This window comes from Mauremys mutica, chromosome 2 (genome assembly GCF_020497125.1).
Source record: "Mauremys mutica isolate MM-2020 ecotype Southern chromosome 2, ASM2049712v1, whole genome shotgun sequence".
Lineage (NCBI taxonomy): Eukaryota > Metazoa > Chordata > Testudines > Geoemydidae > Mauremys > Mauremys mutica.
The window spans coordinates 65652128-65678046 of NC_059073.1; the positions used below are offsets into that span (position 1 = coordinate 65652128).

Consider the following 25919-nt stretch of genomic DNA (forward strand, 5'->3'; position numbering starts at 1 on the left):
TCAGTTAATATATTACAGTAGTTGGAGGGGACTTTTCAGTTTTCCATATGCATTTTGCTAGAACCTGTATTGACAACCTACCTTTGTTGTTAACATTGCAAGCACTAGCTAGAAAGAGAAGCTACTTGGGAAAGGAATGTTTACGCTATTCCATAATAATTACTGCCAGCTTCCCAGAGTTTACCTGCTTCCTTAATGCTCCAGGAAAGGCTCTACATTTCAAACAGAGCAACAAATTAATTTCCTTTTTTACTGTTAGCAGCAAGACTTTGTATTGAATATTACTGGAAAAGTGTGACTTCTCCTCTGGAAATGTGGTATTGCAAAATATGGACAGTCTTTATAATGCAAACACTGTCAGACGAAGTATGTACACAAGAGAAGCCTCAAAAAGAGGATTCAGAAATTTGGTCACCCATTCTGGCATACTCAGCCAGAATCTTTAGCCAGGTTCTTTCAATATTAACCTGATCCTGAATAAATAATAAGTAATGTTTAGCACAGTACGTTAATCTTTAATTGTAAATTTTTCTTAATAAAAAGTTAAGACAGACAGACAAATGAGACTGCATGATCCACCTAGAATGTTATATTAAGTTTAATTCTTTTTTAATACAAAGGTATTATAACATGTACAAAATTATAAAAACAGTTTACATTACAGTGTGCTGACAGTCAGTAGCAAATTATGTGTGCATCAGCATTTTATAGAAAGCTGGTATTTTAAAGAGGCACTCCTGCTTCAATCACAGTGGAAGAAGATATGTGTACTTGGCAATTCAAAGTTCCTCCTCTTCTTTCTGTGGGTGTAAAATAATAGCCCTTCCACCCATCTTACCTCACTGGTGAGGTAAGACTCAAATCAAATTACTCCTAAGTACAGTTCACTCTGTTGTGATACAATAGGTGTAACCATTAAAAACCAAATAAGAGTCCCATGGGAAAAGTAAATCACACCTGCACCACAGTAGAGCTGTCAATACCTGTAATGCATTCGCAATACCATTTAACATGAGTTGGGGGTGGGTTTTTTTTAACTGAATGGTTACAATTTTAGTTCAGCCTCTAGTGTTAAACCAAACCAAAGCCCAGCACCTCTTAAAGCCAAATTATACTTTCATTTACAGGCATGTGACCCAAATGAAGTATGCAGGGCTGAATATTTATCATTGAGAATAGATTTTGTTTCTGCCAGGTAAAATAGCTACAATACCAAGTTTTGTTTTCATAGGAAATCGCTACATTTTCAGTTAATTCAAACAATTTCTTGATGGAGTTGCTTTCCAAAGATCTAAAATTAAAGCGATATTCTAAAGAGCATCAGCTTCTGATTCTCATTAGAAAAATATTTTTCCCAGTAGTTTAGAATTTGTGTTTTGTAGCTTAGTGTAGCTGTGCACTGTACAAGTCGCCAGGTATGGTAATTATTCTATTTGCCTATAAACAAGAAGAAATATCTTTCAAAAGTTCTTTTCTCTGAGGATTTTATCGTATCAGGCCGCAAGCTGAATTTCTGACAAGAAAGTATAATGAAAAATTATTTTGATCACAATTTAAAGGTTAAGATGTTTTAAAACTTATCGACTATAGATCAAAGGTGTCCAGGAGAACAAGAAAAATTGTGCACTGGGGTGAGGAAACAAAGATTCTTATTTCCATGTTGGCTTTGTAGTTTTAAAATGATTCTGTTCATTGGCATTGACAACACCACAACTACCTTTTAAGAGCGCTCTTGCTGCTGCTGAAGCGTCCTGAGCAGTACCACTGATCATCTAATCTTACAGAAGACTTTACTGATATGTTAATATGGTAGCTCTGCACTGAGGGGCGGTGAGTTGTATGCGCCATGGTGCCTGGCCTCCAGCAAATTCAGGGGTCTGGGGGCCATTCCCCCAATGTTTGGGGCTGGGTCTCTCCCCGAGTCCCACCTTCTGCCCCCCGCACGCCTCCCCCAGAGCGTCCCTGCCTGCCCTGGGCAGTGGATGGCTGCTCCCTGCAGCTCTGCACTGCGCTCCCTTGCTGGCCGCTGCCCAGGGTGATAAGAGCAGTTGCCCAGCCCCAGTGCGATGTGCTGATGGGGGCACGTTTGATACAATCCACATGACCTTACCTGCGGCCAGCCAGCTGGGTTTAAGGAGGGGAATCACGCCTGCCAGCCCAGCCACGGTTAGGGAGGGAGAGGAAAAAAACACACATCCAGGCTGCAGCTTGAGGCCCTCACTCTCAAGTACCTTCTCTGGTGAGAGCAGCAGCAGAGGTGGGTGCCTGGGGGGCTCCCCACTCTCCCGGGCCAGAGGGCCCCCTGTAGAAACCATGGGGAGTGGGTGGGGCAGGCTATGCTGTGTCCCAACCTGCTGTCTGGGATGGGCAGCTGAGGTTGGTGCAGGCAGTGGGGGGGGGGGTTTGAAGGAGGAGTGTGTGTGCAGCTTGTCTGTGTGTGTTCCGGCTGACAGGGGACGTGGAGCAGCCCTGCTCTCTGGTTGTGTGTTAGTGTAGAGCAGGTGCAGGTCCAGTCCTCCCCCCCCCCCCGCTCTTGCCCTTCCCCACTACGAGCCCCACTTGTCGAGGAAAGAGCTTGTTCTTTCCCCTGGCACTGCCAGCAGGAATGACGCGCACATTAAGCTCCTCACAATGAGTACGACGCTAACCGGGGTGCTGCTGCAGCCTGTCTGCTCCCATCCCAACCCTTCCCTACAGAGAGGTGACACACCGGGGGGGTGGGGCGGGATGCACTGGGTCACATTACCCCTCCCCAGTTTTCTGCCAGGGTTTTCCCTTGCCTGCTGAGCTCTCCCGCTCCCTCCCCTGCTTGCTGGAGGCAGCCTGGGACCAGGGTGGGAAAGGTAAACAAACAGCAAGTGCACCAAATAGCTGGAAGCCTGAGCGCAGTAGGGAGGAAGGGCTGCTGCTTCCGCTCTGCAGGGAGAGGTTCGGTAGGGGAGGAAGAAAGGAACAGCTGCTTTCCCATAGGGGAACTGAGGGCAAGGGGGAGGGCTGGGCTGGCTGGGGAGAAGGGGTATGACACTCGAGCTGCTGAAGGTCCTGTCCTCCCCGTTGCCCTGGCTCAGAAGCTTCACTCGCTTAGTCCCAGGGGGGCTGCTGCATCAAGATTAAGAATAAGGAAACATCTTTCTTTACTCCCATCTTAATCCCATATCCTGAAAATGTCATTCATCCTCTGGAAAGCACTGAGGTTCCTGCTGTTAGTGTGAGGATGGAACTGAGGATAAGGTGTGATTGTTGTGATTTACATTTCAATCAGGTCCTTAAACTGAAATAACTGTATTGGGATTATAGGCTCTGCCCCATCTCCCCTCACCCCACACACACTTCAACTCTGCTGCTCTGGCTTATAAATAGGCTTGATAGAATACACTTCTTATTTTTTTATAACTTTGATGTGTAATATAAATTGCTTATTTTTAAGCTTATTTGTCTTTTTATAATTTTTTTATTTTAATTATTATTTTATTATTTTGTTTATTTTATTTATTTATTTTATTTTAATTTTAATTTTTTGTGGGAAATTTTGTGGGGGAGATCAGATAATTTTTTAATGACAGTAGAAGTTGAATTCAAAGAGTTAAAGCTTTAAATCTGTTAAAACACAAACACAGAGACTAGGTGTGTGAGGTAATATCTTTGTTTGGACTAACTTTGGTTGGTGAAAGAAATATGCCCTTTTGAGCTTCACAGACCTGGAGAAGAGCTCTGTGGGGTTCAAAAGCTTGTCTCTTTCACCAAAGTCGGTCCAATTAAAGATATTACCTCACCCACACTGTGGCTCTCATATCCAGGTACCAACATGATTACAACAAAACAGCAAAACACACTAAGTGTCAATATCACATGTCAAGATATACAAAATAAATATCCTAAAACCAGAAAGGATTTGTTGATTTAACTATTAATTCACTAATCCATTTGTAACAAGCTAAATTCAGAAGTTTATATCACTGAATTTTGACTCCAATAAGTTCTCAAGCAGCATTTTTCTTGCTTTCCCTATACGTAAATAATTTAATTAATACTGATGGAAATATTTCTGGATTTGTGTTTGTACAGTGCAATCAACAGCTAATTTCTAAGTTATCCACAAAAACCCCTAGAGTTTTCACTGCAGCCTCCCACCCCGCAACACCCTGTAGTGAAAGTACTATGTATTTAAACTCAAAGGGCACCAAAATACAAGTTCGCCTAGAGTGCCATTTTCCTTAAGGCTGCCCCTGGGGGCTGCTGTGCCGGCGGGGGGCAGAGAGAGGAGGTGCATGGCAGCCTCCCCCTGGCAGGCGACTCCGAGTCAACTCCAAGGGGTGGGGGGCTTATCCTGGCTGGACCTCCTGAGCAGCAGCCTGGGGGGGGCTAAGTGAGTGTTGTGCTGGGGGGGGAGGGCTGGAGGGGGACCCCACCTCTGGAGTTCGCTGCTGCCAGCAGGGAGATGACTGGGGGGAGTCCTTTCTGGCCCCCTGCCCCAGGGCAGCCTGCCTGCTGCACCCCAAATGCCTCATCCCCAGCCCAGCCCCAGGCCTCCCACCCCCTCCCGCACCCCCAACCCTCTGTCCCAGCCCAGAGCCCACACCCAGCACCCAAACCCACTCCCGCATCCCCTCCGGCATCCCAACACCTATCCTAGCCCAGAGCCCCTCCCAGCACCCAAATTCCATCCCAGAGACTGCACCTCTCCCATACCCAAACTTCCTCCTGGAACCTGTACCTCAAACCCCCTCCCACACCCAAACTCCCTCCTAGAGCCTTAGGCAGGTGTGGGGGGGAGGGGGGGCGGGACTTGGACCCATTCTGGGAACCACCCAAAATTACACAAACCTGCCAACCCTTTGCTGTGTGCTCCGGGGACACACACCTGTAGAGCTCGCAGAGGACTAGGACTGGGCTGTGGGTGAGGGACCATGCTGAGCTACCCAGGATTACGGTCCTCACTGGGTCTTCTACTCCTGCTCTGCTGCAATGCTGTGGCCTTGGTTGTGCTGCAGAACAACCTGAGGAACAGCAACGAGAGACCCATCATTGGTAAGAAGAGGAGCGACAAGGGTAAAGGAGAATGTAGGCGGAGGGAGGGCATGGAGGCATCTTGACACCCCGGCTACTGACTGTAACAGAAGTGTGATTGTGTGTACGCAGTGGGGTACAGAGGCAGGTTGAGCAGTATACACCCTTGTAACCAGGAAGGAGAGAGGGAGCAGAGGGTGGTTAGGGCAGATGTTAACATGAGAGGGTCAGTTGGAGGAATGAATTAAAATAAGGTAAAAATACCTTATCCTCCCTCCAAACCCCTCCCCCTCCCTGCTCTGACACCTCTGTGGGGTGTTGGCATCCTGAGTATAAAGCTTCATTGTGTCAATAAAGAGCCATCTTCTCATTGTTTGAATTATGATGGTGTCTGCCTCAACAATAACAGTAGAGCTTGCACTTATCCATCAGGGATAAGTCTTTATTTTCTCTATCTAAGGCCTTGTCTACACTACAGGAGAAATTCGATCTGTTACACAATTTGAGTTACGTGAATAGCGTAACTCAAATCAACATAGCTTAGATCTACTTACTGCGGGATCCACACTACACAATGTCAAGTGGAGACCCTCTTCCGTCAACTCCCCCTACTCTTCTTGATCCAGTGGAGTACAGGAGTCGACAGGAGAGCGATCTGCAGTCGATTTAAGGGTCTTCACTAGAACCGCTAAATCAACCGCTGATGCATCCATCACTGTTCGCTGATCCCCCGGTAAGTGTAGACAAGCCCTAACGCGCTCTCTCAGGCTGCCCCCCGCCCCAGGTAAGGACCTACAATTATCTCCATTTTACAGATGGGGAAATGAGGCACAGAATCATTCAAGATTCTAGATTTATTTCACATCTTTTCAGAAAAGCCCATCTGTCTCTTTTGAAATAAGAACAGGTATTGATTTTTAAAATAATCAATTTTTTTCAGAGATGGTTTGTTTGTTATGAGTTCTGGTCAGTATCTCAGTGAGTTTTGCTTTCAATCTCTAAAGTAAATAGTGAGCATTTAGTCTGCAAAATACTTTTTTTCACTTTCAGTGAAAAAAATCCACCCCCAAAAGACAGGCTGGAGTCAGACGTCCTTACAAAAGTTAATGGAGCTAGATCAGTTTACACAACCTGAGACTCTGGCCTGGTGTTTTGGATAACACAGTGTGGGTTCACAAGTTTTCACAAGCTGTAATACAGTGAGTCATGTGGCACAGTTACACAACAGTCTAGAAAAAGTTCTAATGTAGCATTTAGAAAATGTCCAACTATCGTGTAAATTTTCATAACAAGATATTGCCTAAGGCCCAAATCATGCAAACATACATGTGCTTAATTTAAAGCACATAAGTAGTCCTGATTTCATTGGGACTACTCACATACTTAAAGTTGAGTTCATGCATAACTGTCTGAAGGATTAGGGCCTAAAACAGTATTAGTTCTAGAATTCAAATAGACGTTACTGTAGGTTTTCATATGGCTAATATTTAAGATACAGTTTTAATATCTCAGTTAGGTATTTTTGAATTTTGAAAATAGAAATAGTCCACAAAAAGGTAAAAATGGAAAATTCTAAAATATTGCCTGCCAAAATAACCTGCAACAGATTCATTGGACATGCAGTAAGTAATGTATACGATCTGTCATCTCACCTCTGATACATATAACTATGGCCCCAATCTTGCAATCCAATTGGAGTAGCCAGATTCCTGAACTAATATGGGATTCTGTTAATTCTTTGTGACTGTGTGAGACCAGGGTCCAACTACAGGGATTAGACTGTGGTCACAGGGCATTTGATTTTAAAATCTTTGGAAATCCATCTTGCATTGAAGTGCTCTGTTGGCCAATAATGTTATACAGATAATAAATAATGGTATATTAGAGCAGGGCCGCCCAGAGGGGGGGGCAAGAGGGGCAATTTGCCCCAGGCCCCGCGTCCCGCAGGGGCCCCCACGAGTGTTTTCCGGGGCCCCTGGAGTGTTTCCCCTCTTCCCGCGGCTCCGGTTGAGCTCCCGCAGGCATGCCTGCGGCAGGTCGACCGGAGACCGGGACGAGCGGACCTGCCGCAGGCATGACTGCGGAGGGGGCGCTCGTCCCGCGGCTCGGCTGGACCTCCCGCAGGCATGACTGCGGCAGGTCAACCGGAGCCGCGGGACCACGGCACCCGCCGCAGTCATGCCTGCGGCAGGTCCGCTCGTCCCGGGCTCTGGTCGACCTGCTGCAGGCATGCCTGCGGGAGCTCAACCGGAGCCAAATGCCGCCCCACGCGCCTGCTTGGCGCGCTGGGGTCTAGAGCCGCCCCTGAGCGGGGGCCCCCCGCCGCCGAAGACCCCGGGCCCCCGGAATTCTCTGGGCGGCCCTGTATTAGAGACACTTTATTTAAGCTCTAAATAAATTTAAATATAGAAAATATATTTAAAGAAAGTCATGGCACTAATCAGACTAGTAAGGCAGGGAATTTAAAGTTCACACTGTTGAAATGCTTTTATTTGACACCACATTCTTAGGCAAGCTCGTTTACTTATTTTTCCAATTTTCTCATAGTTCATTGTACACCAATAGATATAACACTACTTAATGTGATTTATGTCTCAAATCAGTTAGTGAAGGGAATGGGAGATTTTGATTTAATTTGCCGCCTCTGCACTATATTTATTGCAATTTGTATAGCACCAATCGTCTCTCTTTCCTGGTCCCTTTAGGGATATTGGCACAGGAAAGTCGCTCTAAAACATTTCGTAAGTATGGAAGATCCTACATTGCTGCTTCATATGTGAAGTTTATAGAATCTGCTGGTGCACGAGTTGTGCCGATAAGGTAGGCTCCCTTATAGAAATGGGTGGTAATTCCTGGATTTGTACTGCATAATAAGGGCCTAACCGAGAAAGGTTCTGGATGCATAACTGCTGAGTCACTCTGTACTTGCAACTCCTCACAAACTATAGAAGGTGCACAGCATTTTGCAAGATCTCTTGGAATGGAGGCTAGACTCACAGCAAGCTGGTGCCTGCCAATGCAGTATATTAAAAGTGTTTCTTCATCTTCAGACTTAACATATGTACCAGTTGCTAGCTGCGGTCTGTGAAGTTTCCAAATACATGCTATTGCCTTCAGGGCCATATATTGCCAAGAATACATAAATAATGCTAGGACTCAGGAAATGGAGGGAGACTGACACTAGTGCCAGAAACACAGCACAAATTTGAAATACAGACAGTATAGAGCCAATACTCATAACTTCAACTACAAAATGATACATACATATAGACAGCATAATCATAACCAGCAACCCATAACCTGGCCTTAGACACCTTATATGACCCCCTTTACATAAGATTTGGTGCCACTACAGGACTTTGGTTGCAACCATGTTCTATATGGTCCCAGATTATATCAATAATGTCACACAGGGATTCCACAACTTCCCCATGGAAGCCTATTTCAGAGCTTAACTATCCTTATAGTTAGAAAGTTAACCCTAATATCTAACCAAAATCTCACTTACTTCAGATTAAGCCCATTACTTCTTGTCCTACCTTTAGCGGCCATGGAGAGCAATTGATCACCATTCTCCTTATAACAGCCTTTAGCATTTTTGAAGACTGTTGATAGGTCTCTCCTTAGTCTTATTTTCTCAAGACTAGACATCCCCAGATTTTTTTTAATCTATCCTGATTGTTCATCTTTTTCTAAACCTTTTATCATTTTTGTTATTCTCCTTTGTACTCTCTCCAATTTGTCCATATCTCTGTTAAGTGTGGCACCCAGAACTAGACATAGTAATCTTGCTGAGGCCTCAACCCAGTGCCAAGTAGAATGGGACAATCACCTCCTGTGTCTTACATATGACATTCCACTTAATACACCCAAGAATGTATAGGGCTTTTTTGCCACTGCATCCCATTGTTGACTCTTATTCCTTTTGTGGTCCATTGTAACCCCCAGATCCTTTTTAGCAGTCCCACTGCTAAGCCAGTCCATTTTGTAGTTGTACACTCTTTTAGACTATCTGAAAAGTAAAGTACCATTCATAACAGTGAGGGTGGCAGATTTTGGCCTTTAATGACCTAGAATTACTCTCTTCTTTACTTTTCATACATACTTCTTATACACTTTCCATGCTCATTGCAGGTGGCTTGTATAAAATGTCTTTGGTATTTTAATGGTAAAATGTGGTGAAGTTTCAGATAGATCCTATAACTATCTTTGTTGGGATTTCAGACTACATCGTTCAGAAAAAGAGTATGACAAAATTTTCCAATCTATTAATGGGTAAGTTTTGTGCATCAGTCTCCTGTTGAAATGTTTATTAACATATATTTTAGAAAGGCTTCATGTTATCAGAACCACTGTTGTTTTACTGTTAAGGTCTTGTTTTTACCATTGGTGATTCCAGACTGAGATACTTTGTTTTCCTAAGTAGAGAATGCGAGTCTAATCTTCCTCTTTCTTGCAGGTGTGTGCTAAGTACTGCACATGCACACACCCCTGCTAAAAGAGGGAATCATTTGTGTCCATTCCTTAGCAACGTGTATCTGTCAGATAGCTGCATGGCCACAAGTACTTCACTTGGCACCCCTTTCTGCCTGTGTGCAGGGTGATTGGAGCAGCATTCGAATGGAAGCCAGCAGCCCATCATATTGTCTGTACCCCCTTTCAGTGACGGCCTTCATTTTGCCAAAGCTATTTCACAGTCCTTGCAGCTTGCCTGCTCACTGTTCCCCTCCTTACTCCTTCTCTGTCTCCTCTTCCAACCCTCTCCATGGTTCCTCTACCCTTTTTCCTGTCTTACCCTCTTCCTCCTCCACTTCCTCCTTGAAACTTCTTCTACCTTGTTCCTTGCTCCACCCAACTCATCCCTTATGATACTGTGTCAACTGAGGGCCTGTTCTGCCCCCCTTACTCATGCCACCTTACTCCATGAATAGTTTCATTGGGGTTACTCGTGGAGTAAGCTGTGATTCAATATGAGTAAAGGTGGCAGTGCTAGGTCCTTAGTTTGCAGACTGTTTATGACAAGGATCACATCTTTACGTTCTGTAAAATGCCAAACACACCTTGAGTGAGAGGTGGCACATAGCTATCTAGCACCAGGAGGAAGCCAGAGAATGAACTGTAACTCAAGAGTGACCATTCCTTCCCTGCTCCCCTGGGGAGGGAGTAACTTATTTCACTCCCTTTTGTGAAGACTCTGCTGTCAACCTGGTTAACAAAGCTGGCTGGCTAATGGAGGGGGCAGAGCCAAGTCTATTCCCACTCCTTATCCCCTCACCACCCACCTACTTGCAAAGGGGAGTAGTGGTCAAGTAGCTGCTGCTTACCTTTCATCCCCACCCATCTGTGATCAGATCTGCAAACTGAGGAGAGCTGTACAAATGAATAAGGGTGGGCCATACTTGCTTCCTTGCTCTGTTAAGTAAGGGCTGTGAGAATCTGACTCTGTAAAAGAAAGTATCTGCATCCATTGAATCACAGATGGAAGCTTCAGCTCAGAATGCTCTATGTGGCCTTTTATCTTGTAAAGCTTGTATGTTTTAGCTTCAGGTTCTTCTCACTCTGAAAATATTATTTTTAATTATCAGCAGGCCCCACCCCTTTTTTGAAGTGTTGGAATTTACTGTAGCACATAGACATTGTGATCATATGGTTTGGTGTTTGCCTCCAGTGAGTTTAGGTCTCAGGGTTCTTATCAGTCTTGTCCATGTTTACCTATTATATTATGCCTAGGCCCGTGGTTATTCACATGTAATAATACTTTGTTTTTCAGGGTACTTTTCCCAGGAGGTGGTGTTAGTCTTAAGACTTCAGCATATGCTATGGTTGCTAGGATATTTTACCAGAAGGCACTAAAGGTAACCACTTAAAGGAAAAACTGTTCTGGTTATTGTCAGTGTTCAGGGACCAAAATCATGGGAGTCTTATATTTGGATAAAGAACAGGAGTACTTGTGGCACCTTAAAGACTAACAAATTTATTTTAGCATGAGCTTTCGTGAGCTGCAGCTCATGCTAAAATAAATTTGTTAGTCTTTAAGGTGCCACAAGTACTCCTGTTCTTTTTGCGGATACAGACTAACACGGCTGCTACTCTGAAACTTATATTTGGATAGTCTCCAACTGGAGTGCAGTATATTCCTGTGAGCCTGTTAATAAGCAGCTGACTGTTGGGATGTGTGTGTAACAAATCATGTAATAGCTTTAGATGCAGGTCTGAACTGAACACCTCCAAACTTCAGCAAATTAGAATCTGAACTTTAAGGTTTGAGGCCCATCACTAAATAATTTAAGCAAAGTTAATTGTTAATTTCTTTATTTGTACAACATTTGCAAAATTTAGCGTAGTCACCCTTGTTGCCAACACTTACGCAATCTTTCTTGGTAGCCAGTGTATTTTTTACGAATTAGAAGTGCTCAGATGTTCTGTTCAACACTAAATCAGGCCAAGATTTTTAGGGGTTTGGGTGAGTGCTCAGCACTTTCTGAAAATCAGCCATTTAAAGTGTTTCAGGTTGAGCACCCAAAAAGTCAGGACCTCAAAATAATGGGTCACTTCTGAAAATCTTGGCTACACTATTTGCTAACTGTGGTTAACATACTTTCCCCAACATATTTAACTGTACAAATCTATCCTAGCAATACAGATATTTTACTCTCTCTTCTACTATGCATAATGAAGGCAGATATGAGCTATGATGAAGGAAATAGCCTTTTTTCTATCTGTTTCCTGCACCTCTTGGATTTCATCATTGTCCTAGACTCTGAGCTCTGGGAGTTGGGACAGTCTGTTCACATGTGTATACAGAGCCTAGCACACTGAAACCTTTATTCTTGACTGGGGCTTCTAGGCACTGGTGCAATAAAAAAAAGTAAATAATGATACCATCCAAAACCAAGGACTATTTCAATGTTAAATACATTAAATCTGTGCATATTCAGTTTGCTCAAGTCATACCATTATATAGCGTTAAAGGGAGTCTAAAGAGACCCTAAAGTGGTGTTATTTACAACTTCTTTTGGCACCCACCCACTCCAATTCCCTTATTCTTCACATGGGCAAATAGATTTCAGTAGATCTGAGTGTGTGTGTCTGGGAGAGGAGAGTGTAAGTTAATGTGAGTCACTCATTTTATGAATGTACTTTGAATTTGACCCCCCCCCCAGTAACTGCAAATCAGTACATGATACCTTAGAAGTGAGCTTGATTCATCACACAGTAAGGCAGCCAGGTAGGAAAAAGTTCTTTACAGAGAATGCGCTAGATTTATATGGATAATTTATCGTGAGGCTGTTTCTTCTGGAATATGCCAGTGATGCTCTGACTCATCACTGAAGATAAATAATTAATTCTCATTTTCTAAGAGTCAGTTTTTTCTAAGGTTAATTGTGTCCCACTTGGCCTATCTTGAAGTAAAAGTCTGCTCTTCCAAGGTCCTGCTGGCAGTGAATCTCTCCATTTTACAAATCTTTTACATTGAGAGAGGTCAGTCTCTCTCTTTTGGTGGGAACCTTTATAGTGGAGCTGGTCAAAAAAACGATTTTTATGCATTTTTTTCATCCAAATTCAAATTTTCAATGAAAACCACTGTAGCAAAGTCTAATTTAAAAAAAAAAATGTGACCAGCCCTAAAGCATAATATGTACAATGCATAAGCTGATGCAGCATCAGGGAACATTAGCTTGTAATCAGCATTCCTACATACCTTGCTGTGCAGAATATAGCATACAGCAGCCTAGGAAAACAGTGATATTTTCCTCACTGGTATTGGTTTATAGAGATTATTTCAAAATGGTGGGTGCTTTGCCCTGGATAGTGTTGTGTCTGTGCTCCAGGTCTCTCTCATTGCACAGAAGGCCACTGTAAAATACTGGGGGTCAGTACAATGTATGTTTGGTCTGATGTACACATGTATTGGAGGGTACGAGTCACTTTTCTATGCAGTTTGTTTTCTCCCTGCCATCTTTTTCCTTAGGCGTTGCCATCTGGTTATCATAGACCGTGCTACTGCAAAGGCTTGCTTACCCTTTTGTAGTTTTAGTCCCATTTACCTCAATAAACTATGCACAATGTGTTAAGTTAAAGATGTGAGTAAGCACGCAAGGGCCATAGCGTCTGGTGAGGGGGACCATACAGTAAACAGTAATGATCATGAAAATGAACATTTCACAGCAACTCAATAAATTGCTTGTGTGTCAGTACTTCATACACAGAATTTGAGAGAAAATCTTTTTAGACATGGTCTATGCCAGGGATTGGCACGCAGCCTGTCAGGGTAAGCCCTTGGTGGGCCGGGACGGTTTGTTTACCTGCAGCATCTGCAGGTTTGGCCGATCGCAGCTCCCACTGGCCGCGGTTCACGGTTCCAGGCCAATGAGGGCTGCGGGAAGTGGTGTGGGCCGAGGGATGTGCGGTCCGCTGCTTCCTGCAGCCCCCATTGTCCTGGACTGGTGAACCGTGGGAGCTGCGATCAGACGAACCTGTGGATGCTGCAGGTAAACAAACCGTCCCGGCCCACTAGGGGCTTATCCTGACAGGCTGCGTGCCAAAGGTTGCCAATCCCTGGTCTATGCAATCAAGATAATTGAACATTTAGAAGGTAATATCCAGTTCTTTATACATAACCCTTCTAGCATTCTGTTCTCTATTTTACTCCTGATACTTGTGTGCTGTGAACTGCATCATTTGAGACTTAATTAGCATTATAAAATACTGATATAGTTCACTTTGCACTTATAAAAATGTAACAGTCAAGAGCATGTTTGCATGTATGAAAATGACTGGAATTTCTACTGTTCTTTTAAATTCATGTCCATGTCTCTTCCCACTCTGCCTTGCCAAATTCAAAACAAAAGATTACTTGGTGTGACTGTGTTTTTAAATTACATGCATCTGCAAGAGGTGAATCCTAGCCCATTTGAAGCCAATGGGAGTTTTGCCTTACACTTTTCTCAGCTACATTAGAAAAAAAATCAGTCTTTAGTGATGTTAAATATGTGGTTAGCGTCTAGGCTCATTTTTAGGCACAGTGACTATAAGGGGAGTACATGTTAAGGGCTTGATTATGGTTTCACTTAAACTCTTTTGACAACGTTCATTCCTCACATGCACCAGAGTAAGTTAAAGGAGCTTTACACATCTACTATTTCATGGCAGATGACTATAAATAGGCTTCCCATAGTTTGTTTTAAGTTTTTAAATATTTTTACAGACAATATTGATGTTTATTTTAAAGCTTTTTTTAGATTTTTAGCAATTTAAATTTTCACAGTTGCAGGAAATTATGGGGAGGGTGAGAAAATAGGGTGGGTCAAATTATTATTTAATGACAGTAGATGCTGAAATTCAACATGTTTAAAGCTTTACACCATTTAAATACAAATTGTCATTACCACATGTCAAAATATACAAAAGTAAATACCCTTAATGAAACACTAGTAAGTTCTGAAGCAGCATTTTCCTTACTTTGCTTATCTGTAAATTTCTGTTATCATTGATGGAAATATTTTTTCATGAGTTTGTGTATGTATGGTGAAATTGACTTTTACTAGTATGTATCTAATCCTTCTAAATATACTGTGATACTGTTGGAGCTTCTTTGCATAGATATTCAATATTTCAGCATTTTACTGTAGGAGTAAGGATCTATGTGAGCTTTTAGGGTCACAGTGTCAGTGATATAGTTAAGGTGGAGGTAACACCTTAACATTCTGGAGACAGAGCTTTTAAAACCTGCATGCAGTCAGAAAAATTACTGTGTAAAAATGCTACCTTCTCACTGTCCTGGTCGCTCTGAGAATATTCAGAGCTATGTGCTTCTTTAAGAGACAAAAATTAATTTCATTCTGCTTTTTATTAGCTATTTTCTTCCCTTCCCCCAGTTTTGCCCTTAGCTCAGATTTCACATCAGTTTCATTGTTTTTAAGGTAACAGTACCACTTTCTATTTTATGTTGTTTAAAGTCAGAATTTCTCCTCCAGGAACCCAGGGCACAAAATTGCTGGCTATGCAAGTGTCGAGCACATAAAGGGGCTAGATGTTGCAGAACTCCTTGTCCTGCATAGAAATAAAAAGATGTACTATTTGTTAATGCATAGTGCTGTCCTTGCCTCATGGTAAGAATGTCCTCATTTCATGGTTCTTATGTCCAGGCCACTCACGAGATTATCTGCCAATACCCTAGAAAGGTCCAGTGCATATTAACATGTATCTAAATTACTCTGTGTTGACACATTTCTTGACTTTTTTGCTTCTTATTTTTAAGGCTAATGATAAAAGAGACTATTTTCCTGTCTGGGGAACATGTCTGGGACATGAAGAGCTTACATACCTCACCAGTGAGAAGAACTTACTGGTTAAAACGAAAACTGAGAATATTTCGCTCCCATTGACGTTTACCACAGGTGAACATTACAAATATCATTTGGTTTCACAGGAATTGCTTTAGCGATTCCCTCCCCTTTTAATATTTTTTCTTGTAATGAGCCAACATTTAAGGTTGAAGATTTGGAACAGGTGACTAATGTTTTTATTATGTTAATGTTGTTGCTTCAGGAAGAACACCAACAGAATTCTATGAACGTAAAATAAGAGGTCTGAGAGCAAACTATTTGCAGGCTACAGGTATATACAGAGAAGCCAAAATCAAAATTGTGGCTTTGAACAGCCACGAACTTTGGGGAAGTTTCATCCTAGATCCAAAATTTAGGTTTAGTCCCCCAACTCTGTAATGAGCTGAATAAAGTGTTTGGATCCAAACCCCTCCAAGTGTTGGAGACATTTGGATTAGAACTTTGCAGGTTGGCTCACTTCTAATCAGGAGCGGCGCCAGGGTTTCTGGTGCCCTAGGCAGAATTTGGGGGGCAGTATTTTGTGCGCTCCCCACGGGGCGCGCGGGAGCTTCCAGTTCCACTCCCATCGTGCTGCCGAAGAGGGACCCTCTGCCTAAATGCCGCAGATGACAGCGGCAGTCATTGAGCTGCTCAATTGCCTGCCGCTATTTTCTGCGGCACGTCGGCAGAAGGTCCTTTGGCGGTGCGATGGGAGCGGAACCAGAAGCTCCCATGCGCCCCGTGGGGAGCGCACAAAATGCCGCCCCCCGAATCCTGGCTCCCTAGGCGACCGCCTAGGGTCGCCTAATGGACGCGCTGGCCCTGCTTCTAATCATAAATGGCAGCACTGTTCTTCTTGGTGGTATAACACATAGCATTGAAAGCAATTGGTCTACCTGCAGAATGAGATGCAAGTCAGCACATGGGTAGCAGAATCTGACTGAGTGATGCTTTCTATGGCTTTGTCTTGCAGCAATGAGCAGGATTTCTCCAATTGATTGCATTTATTCCATTAATTATTTGCTGTTGCCTTGCCTTATTTAGACAAATTCTGCCTTTCTTAATTACATAGAATAATACTGTAGCAATGCAATGACTCACTGGTGCAGCACCTCCTGCTGGTCATCCTGGGAATTAGCTCTTCACCAGCTTCAGAGCACCCCAACTGGCCAGTATCTCACCTGCTGCTCCCCCATGTCCCTCCCAGACCCTGGTGCCTCCTACCCTGGGGTTCTGCCCCCTGACAGTCCCCACACTCTGGGTCTCCCCTCCCAGGGGAACCCCAACCCTCTATTCCCACCTTGTCCCAGTGGCTACTGCCAGTCATCATCCAGCCCCTACTCACTGGGGCAGACTGCAGTCTGTAAACCACTCATCATTGGCAGGGAGGGTTTGGACCTGCTGCCTCTCCTAATCCCAGGCTGCACCTTTGCAATCCTAGTACCTGCTTAGGCCTTCACCAGGCTGGAGCTCCCCAGCTCCTCTTCCCTTTCCCCAGCACAGCTCTGTCCCAAGTACCCTGCTCTCCCAGGCAACCAAATCCTTCTCTATCAAGAGTTAGAGGGAGACTGACTCAGCGCCTGCTTCACAGCCCTTTTATAGGGCCAGTTGTGGCCTGATTGGGGCACGGCCCCAGCTGTGGCTGCTTCCCCAATCAGCCTACCCTTTTTGACTCTCAGCCCCAGCCATCTCCAAAGGCTGGCTTTTAAACCTTTCCGGGCTGAAGCAGGGTGACTGCCCCGCTACAAATACTTTATCTTGTCGGTAGTCCCACTGAAATTAATGGTAGAATAGGGTTCTAATCAGTGTGAGCAAAGGTGGCAGAATCAGGATCTCAATAGATGAAGGCTTCAGCATACGGCATGGTGAGAATTGCTAGGATGAAGTCTGCCGGAGCTGTATTACATACATGAGAGTATATTTCTGGGGTTTTCTTGATTAATAAAATCTAATGAAAGAACAGAATCAAAAGGATTTGAAATGAATTCAGCCAGTACTTTATCACATGTATCCCCATCTTATTAATGATGTTCCACTGACAATACAATAGTGATAATATTCTTTTGTCTTTTTTTGTACAAGCTGCAAAAGACAGCAGGATGTTCCAGAATTTTCCAGATGACTTGTTGCAAAAACTTGCCACTGAGCCTTTGACGGCACACTTTCACAAGTGGAGTGTCTCCATGAAGGTATTTGATTATTTGATTTAGTGAATCCAAATGAGTTTATTCTTCTAAATCTAGAAATATAACACATTTTTTCTGTCATTTATTTGCTGCAGAATTTCAAAAAGAATGAGAAACTACGCAATTTCTATAAGGTTCTGACAACTAACACAGATGGAAAGATAGAGTTTGTATCCACAATGGAAGGTAGCGATCAGTTTCCAATGTAAAGTGTGATTGTTGTTATTATTGTGGAAGATCTCAGTGAGTGTGATAGTGGTTGTCATAAACAGATAGTTAAGGGTTAAGGTCTCTTTTACCTGTAAAGGGTTAACATGCAGTACCTGATGACCACCTGACCAGAGGACCAATCAGAGACAAGATAATTTCAAATCTCTGTGGAGGGAAGCCTTTGTCTGTGTTCTTTGTTAGAGAGTTCCCTTTTTGGATCTAAGAGAGGCCAGTCATGTCTCCAAGTTCTTCTGGAGTAGTTCCTACTATTCAATAGTGAGTATTAATTAGAAAGGCGGATTAGTCTTATAATTTGATTTCTATATTTGCAATTGTGTGTTGGCTGAAGGAAATTCTTTATTCCTGTTTGCTGTTACTTTGCTTTTACTGAGAAAGAAAGGAGGGGGGATTCTCTCCAGAGATTGATAAGTTTAGACCCCGTATTTTTGCATCTTGGGTTACAGAGACAAGTTACTTTCTTTTTATTCTTTAATAAATCTTTTCTGTAAAGGACTTGGTTATTCTTTCTTTGGGTGGATTCTCAGGGAAAGGGGAGGGGGAGGCATCCCTCTGTAGGTAGATCCCGGTATCTCTCCTAGGAAAAGGGAGGGGGGAGGAAGCAGGGGGGAATGGTTTATTTCTCCTGGGTGTAAGAACCCAATGGATTTGGGGCTCTTGGGATCCCCAAGGATTTTGGGGAAGGACTGTGTCCCAATCCACGTACCTGATTGGGTGGTGGCAGCTTTTACCAGATCTAAACTAGGATTTTTAGTTTAGAGGGAAACCAGTGTAGGTCCCCATTTTGGAACCCAACAGCTCTAAGTGGGGGTGAGACCTATGACAGTGGTGTTACTAGTTCATAATACAAATTTAATGTTAGGATAATCAGTGAAGTGTCAGCACTGCCTGCCTTTCAATTGATTGGAATGTGTTCTGTCTGGACTCTAGAGATAACCTACGTCTTCGCACTTTACTTTTGATGTGCATGTCTATGAGTATACATGTTCCCTCTCTCACCCTACTGCTCCACACCAGATATGTCAGCACACTTTATCAATAGAATATTTTCAGTGCTGAGGGACAAGACACCACTTCCATTTTTGTAGTTTAAACCCCTCTTCAGTGCAATGTGTCTACTCTGGACTTCTGCTGCTGGCTGTCTATTGATACTGATGCTGCCTCTCCAGTTGCTCTGTTTATCTGTGCCTGCAGCACAGGGAAAGCTGGTAACTGCTGTCTTCCAAGAGACTCCTGCATTACCAGTGCCTTCATCTGGACATTTAACTCCAGAAGCATATGTCTTGATTAACTAGAGAATGTTAGAGAGAGAATTTGGTCATTGTTCCACTAGAAACTATGCTGTAGGCGAAATGTATGGTGTATGTACATTATAAACTAGTACTGGAGCTGGATAGTAACTGCTGTGCAGTTAACAAAACTCCTAGCACTTGCTCTTTTTTATTTTTTAACGAAACAAATCTTTTTTCAGTTTTTTAATACTGCAACTAAAACAATTAGATTACAAAGGGGGAACAATGGCCTGCAGAAACTTGTTTATATAGAATGAAACCCTTTTTCGTTTAACAATATACTTAATTTTAATTGTAACTTTAAGTTCTCATACTATATAACTGGCCAAATTATTTTTTTAAACTTAAATAAATATTGTTCTTGGCCTGAAACCTTGTATATGAAGTTTTGGGTAGGAATACATTTTTACAACAGAGATCCAATTTGCTGCTTAAGGTTTTGTATTCCTGTTAGAGAAGCCACTAATTACTAGTGAGATCTGTAATAATGTATTCATTGTAATGAAATTGTGCATGCAATGACTTAAGTGAAGACCTAGTATGTGCACTGATGGAAAAATTGTTTATGGCAGCATATAAATACCCTATTTATGGGGTCCAGTGGCATCCAGAAAAAAGTCCTTTTGAATGGAAGAACGTCTCAGGCATACCACATTCCCCATCAGCTGTGAAAGTAACATATTACATAGCAGACTTCTTAGTTAATGAAGGTAAGTTTTGTTGTTGTTTGTTTTGTTTGTCCCCCCCCATTTTTATATATAGAAAATTCAGTTTCAAAAAGATAAAGTAGTAGAATGTTCTCTGGTGGGGAAAGGTCCCCTTTTCAAGTGTCAAAATACTAGACCTTTGATTGATCTGTGAGCACATACTATGCAAGCTTTCAAGGCTTATTAAAAGGAGGGACACTAAATAGAATGGTTAAGTAAAAATAACAAAAGCCAAGCATTCTGATGGAAGCAGACAAATTCCTTTCAGTAGAGAGTAATTTGCCAGAAGGAGAATGTCGATTTTTAATTTGACATAAATTCTTGAGCAGACACCAGCAACCAATGAAACTTTAGAATTGTTAAGGCTGCACTCTAGGAGAACTGAAAGCTCTTATTCACATTCCAGTCTCACTCTGCCTTGGGCAAAGTAGGTAGAATGAGATAAAATCTCCTATTCATTATTTCCAGAAACTTCCTAAGTTTTGTTTTATTTGGGGTAATTACAGCAGATCCAGCAGAGGGATGGACAAAAATAAGTAGGAAATTGTCTCCAGGCTCAGAGAAAGACTAGTGCATTTTCCTCTTGCAGTGCAACAAGGCAGTCCAGCCTAGCCACATCACAAACTCTTCTGTGTTAGTCTCTTAAGGTGTACAGAACTTAATCCTCACAGCCTCTCTCTACAGCCCTTACTCCATTTGGCTGAAAAAGCTTCCACAGCCCACGAAGGGGTCTTCAGACAAGGTTAACTACAATGCTATAGGCAAACACTGCCTCCTGAACACTCTTTATGTAGTTTGCATAGATCAGAATCCCTCCTGCCTATGTCTTCCCTACCATAAAAATAAAATATAGACTGAGAAACACAAAATATTTACTTAATAGGGAACAGGTTTAATACAAATAAGAGAAAGTACTTTTCTCATAACACAAAACTATCCTGCTGAACTCATTGCCATGGGAATCCTTGATCGCTAAAAGTAAACTGGGTTAAAAAAATCACTAGATGCGTTCAGGGAGGATAGGTCCATGAATGGCTATTATCCAAGATGGTCAGGGATGCAAGCTCATGCTTGAGGTAACCCTAAACTTCTGACTCCCAGAAACCAAGTGGAAAAGACAGGGATGGATCATTCCAACTGCTCTTTTCTGTAAACCCCCGCTCCCCAAATATCTGGTACTGGTCCCTGTGGAGAGAGCACACTGGGCTAGATGAACAATTGGTCTGACCCAGTATAGCTTCTTATGATTGATGGAGACACAGCATCTATGAGCATTTAACAGCCAATCCATTCTGCTGAAACATAATTTACTTTTGTTCAATGGTATTTCTTACAATGTTGATGTGATGTTAATTTTAACCTGAGCATGGTCCCAGAAGTGAAAAATTGAACTGGTAGGACTTTTGTTTGCAGTGTTGTTTCAGCCATGTTGGCCCCAGGATATTAAAGAGACAAAGTGGGTGAGGTAATGTCTTTTATTGGATTTAGGTCTGTTGGGGAGCGAGACAAGCTTTTGAGCTATACAGAGCTCTTTTTCTGGTCTGGGAAAGCGTGTCACAGGTGGATATTTAGATATATGAAGAAGCGTCCTGTGTAGTTTGAAAGTTTGTCCCTTTCACCAACAGAAGTAGGTCTAATAAAATATATTAATCTCACCGACCTTGTCTCTCTCAGAAGGATTTTGTTTTCCTTGCAAATACAATCTTTCCCAACTTTGCTAAAAAAAAACCCACCTATATTTGTATTGTTTTTATATAAAATATAAACACAACATATATAAAAACATGCACAAGATGGAAATACCATATATCAACAAAAATTGTAAAACCTGAGGGAAAACGAACCCAAAACAAACAAACCAATCTCCCAGACTTAAAACAAGCCAGTATGAGCACCTTCAGACCTCTGATGGCTTCAGTTCCATCCTCTCCTCCCCTACCTATATTATCTAATAGTCTAAACATTTCTAAATACAAATATATTTTAAGTCAAATATAACCTTGTATATACTATTGGGCATTCTAGAATATGTATAATATATACCTACCTACAGATTTTATTTATACATATAGAGTTAGAGAAGATTAGGGTTGGAAGAGACTTCAGGAGGTCATCTAGTCCAACCACTTGCTCAAAGCAGGACCAACACCAACTAAATCATCCCAGCCAGGGCTTTGTCAAGCCGGGCCTTAAAAACCGAAAGGAGATTCCACCACCTCCCTAGGTAACCCATTCCAGTGCTTCACCACTCTCCTAGTGAAATAGTGTTTCCTAATATCCAATCTAGACCTCCCACACTGCAACTTGAGGCCATTGCTCCTTGTTCTGTCATCTGCCACCACTGAGAACAGCCGATCTCCATCGTCTTTTGGAACCCCTTTTCAGGTAGTTGAAAGCAGCTATCAACTCCCCCCTCACTCTTCTCTTCTGCAGACTAAATAAGCCCAGTTCCCTCAGCCTCTCTACTATGTACATTAGAATTTCAGAGTTACGAACACCAGATTTACAAACTGAGCAGTCAACCACACACCTCATTTAGAAATGGAAGTGCACAATCCAACAGCAGCAGAGACCTAAACAACAACAAAATAAAGCAAATACAGTACAGTACTGTGTTAAACGTAAACTACTAAAATATAAAGGAAAAGCAGCATTTTTCTTCAGCATAATAAAGTTTAAAAGCTATATTAAATCAATGATCCACTGTAAACTTTTGAAAGAACAACCATAGCATTTTGTTCAGAGTTACGAACATTTCAGAGTTATAAACAACCTCCATTCCCGACGTGTTCATAACTCTGAGGCACCACTGTATGCATATACATATATACAGACTCATCAGATCTACATTTACAATTGATCTGGTAAATCAAATATAAATTAGTATGAAAACTAAAAATGAAAAATAATTGAATAACAAGTGCTATTTAAGGTTATAGTGTACTTTACATGTCAGGAGTGTTGCCTATTCCAAAGGATTTGTGGTCACCATAACACAATCCATGAGCGGCAGAGCTAGTGTACATGCATCCAACAAAGTGGGTATTCACCCACTTCCAATATGTCTGTTAGTCTATAATGTGCCACAGGACTCTTTGCTGCTTTTACAGAGCTAGTGAAGAGATTCTGTCTAGCGGTGCAAGTTGTGGTGATTAGTGCAGATAATATTTCAGTCAGCAGATGGTGCTATAAACCTCAGTTTAGTGTTAACCAGTTAGTCTATGCACTACAGCGTTATTCAGTTGTTCTTATTGCTCAGTTCAGATCAATAGAAGAGTTCAGTCTAGCTGGTTATCTGCTAGGAGCTGGAAAATGATATAAGTTTATATATATATACACACTGAAAAAAAGTGTGCCACCCACCGATCAGCTGTTCGGTGGCAGAGGAGAGGTGCTGGTGGGAGCAGTGGAGTGGGGGCAGGGCCTTGGGGTGGACCACCCAGAAAGAATAATGAAAGTCGGCACCTGTGCATTGAATGCAACCCTTTTTTTGTTAAGCTCAGCTGAGAAGGCAGGAAAAAGAGAAAATTTGTGGTCTTTGTATATAAAAGTTTCAGGTTTTCTAGCAGCTTACATTAACGTTACTTTATCATTGCACTTCAGTAGCTTGAAGATGATGGGTCTGGGCTTGCCAGACTCCTGACTTCTAGTACCAGGCATTGATGAGCCCTTTCTTCCCCTCTAAACCCTCAGCAATGCCCAAGAGGCAAAAGTTGTTTCTTTGAGATCTGTTTTCCAAGTCATCCTGTTTTTCTTCCACTTTGTCTAGTCTAAGTTTAAGGAGGCAGTTTCTTCTTTAATTTCCTTTTGTAGCTAATTTTCCAAGTCAGCCATTTGAGATTTTTATATCACATACATCTTTAGAGAGGCCACAAATGTCTTTTGACATTGAATCCAGTTGTGAGGAATTCCTTTTGTGCCATGATATCCTGCACTAGGTTCTGCTGTGGCCTTGTGGTCTCCACTTTCAGCTGTTTAGGTGATTCAGGCTCAGGTCTTTTGTTGCTTTTTCATTGGAATCCGTAGTCAACAGTTCAAAGTTTATTCAGGGGATTAATTTCAACTTTGATGACAGAAACTTATTGCCAATTTGCCAAGAAAGTAATTATTAGAGATGAATTGATATGTAGGGAGTGAAGAAGTCGGGGACTAGGTAGCAACCTTCATCATGGATACCATGTGACCCCCAACTTTGCAATTTCTGATAGGATAGAATCACAGTGTATTAGTCCTGGTTTTGCAGATGTCTCCAGTGCTGCAAGAATCAAATTTTAGTAGCAGTCATTGCTTTTAAAAATGAGCATAGTCTTCCATGATCATAAAGTATCTTTATTACCAGTATCCTTTGGAGAAGGTGGCTCCACAATTTCCACCACCAATATAATTATATTGTTATTGTTATTTGTTAATAAATTATTATACCACTGTTTGCTATAATTGCACATAGAATAACTGATTTCACCAAGCAAGTTACTATCATAGACGATGACAGTGAAGTAATTTGTACTTTTAAAATGTCTTACAGCCCGGAAGAGCCTGCACCATTTTCCCAGTAAGAATGAAGAAACTGAAGCATTGATTTATAATTATGCCCCTGTTTTTAGTAGTGCATTTTCTATATTTCAGCAAATCTATTTTTTTGCTTGAACATCCATTCCCTGGTGCAGGATAGCGATCTGTAAATAGTTATTTGTTGCAAGTTTCATAATTAAACTCATGTTGTGCCTTGCAAGTGGCAGAACACCAGAATGCTTAGCTTACTTTCAAGTGATTTATCCTATGTTACCTCTGTAGAATTGGTTCATTAATCTGACAAATGTTCAGTAATTGCCCTAGATCACATTTTTAATACCACTTACAGGGAAATACATTTTACCTCCAGGGATGGCATCTTGATTGTGCTTATCAATTATAAAAGAATCAGGTTGATTTAAAAAATGAACAATACTCTTGTCATATATTTGAAAGAAATAAGTTTACTTCTTCAGAACATTGTGGGCTCTCTGATAGCATATGTGTTGTTTAGTCAGATCTTTTAGCATAATTCTGTTCTCTTGGGAAAATGTCAAGAACTGATAACTGAACGGGACCAGAGCCCCACGATGCTCTATGGCTTGATCAAAGGTGAAGCAGAAAACTGTTGTCTGAGAAGCTATAGTGCTCATGTTACAGTGGTAGTGACACCAAATCAAGAATGGGTTTGTATTAAGGACTCTGAAATCAGTTCTCAAAGACATGTTAACCCAAATATATATATGGCTTTATTACTGTAATTATATAGGTAACTGGATAAGCTGTGTTGTGTAACTAAAATAAGTTACTAACAAGAAACAAGGAAGGTATAGCATATATGTTTGGAATGCTTTATACTTGTGCTAAGTCTAGAACTATGAACTATACTCGTGTTCAGCGTATTGTGGCATCTACTAGCAGTTAAACTGATGCAGTCTCTGTTTTTGTATATGTAGTTCTGTTCTTTGTATCCATAGAGTCTGTCAGAAAATGAGATGTACATTCTGTTGAGGCTTGTGAAATAAGTACCATCTCTCAGGTACAGATAGTTATTTGAACTGGATCTGGTTGATACAGATGTCTTTATGTCTTGCATAATAGGTATAAGACAAGATGAGAAAAGAGATATAAGGCTTTGTTAATACAGTGGATTTGAGGATTTTCTATCTGTTGTAAACAAGTGGGGCATAAATATAAGTCAAAGGGAGCTAATACTTTGGGACAAACTGAATGCTGCAAGACAGCTCTCCAGACTGGTGACATATTAACTTTCTGTATTGTGGTGAATTATCTATTTTTGATTAATAAACTGATTGAGCCTGGGTAATGTCTTATCAATAAAAGAATTGAACTCATTGGTATGAACAGAATTAAACACTATTTTGATCTTGAACTTGACAGATGTGTGCTAGTGTAACCAAGCTTGTGGCTGAGAAAATGATTTGTCCTTTAGAAACACAACCAAAAAATAGGGAAACATTATTGCAAACTAGCATTAAAAAGTGCACGCAGTGCCATTTGTGAAATAGTATCTGCTATACATTAGACATCCGTGTCTGGGGAGCCTATCCCTTCTAGAATTTACATAATAGTGAAGGTACAGTATAATTTAGGGACTACACCCATCAGTTAATGTAAATCCATTTGGAGGGGCAAGTT

General features: G+C 41.8%; 1 protein-coding gene across 3 annotated transcripts; it reads left to right on the forward strand.

The window, feature by feature from the left end:
* Window positions 1–2070: 2070 nt before the first annotated feature.
* GGH (gamma-glutamyl hydrolase) lies at window positions 2071–25615 on the forward strand. Of its 3 annotated transcripts, none has more exons than XM_045002955.1 (9): window positions 2071–2257; window positions 7713–7827; window positions 9232–9282; window positions 10778–10862; window positions 15269–15407; window positions 17418–17524; window positions 17617–17707; window positions 19614–19751; window positions 24274–25615. In XM_045002955.1, exons 1-9 carry the CDS (start codon window positions 2101–2103, stop codon window positions 24393–24395), a joined length of 1005 nt encoding a protein of 334 aa, XP_044858890.1. In that variant the 5' UTR covers window positions 2071–2100; the 3' UTR covers window positions 24396–25615. The 3 variants fall into 3 exon arrangements, with proteins under 3 accessions (XP_044858890.1, XP_044858891.1, XP_044858892.1); XM_045002956.1 differs by having other exon boundaries at window positions 2071–2239; XM_045002957.1 differs by lacking the exon at window positions 2071–2257 and adding an exon at window positions 4873–5028.
* Window positions 25616–25919: the final 304 nt, after the last annotated feature.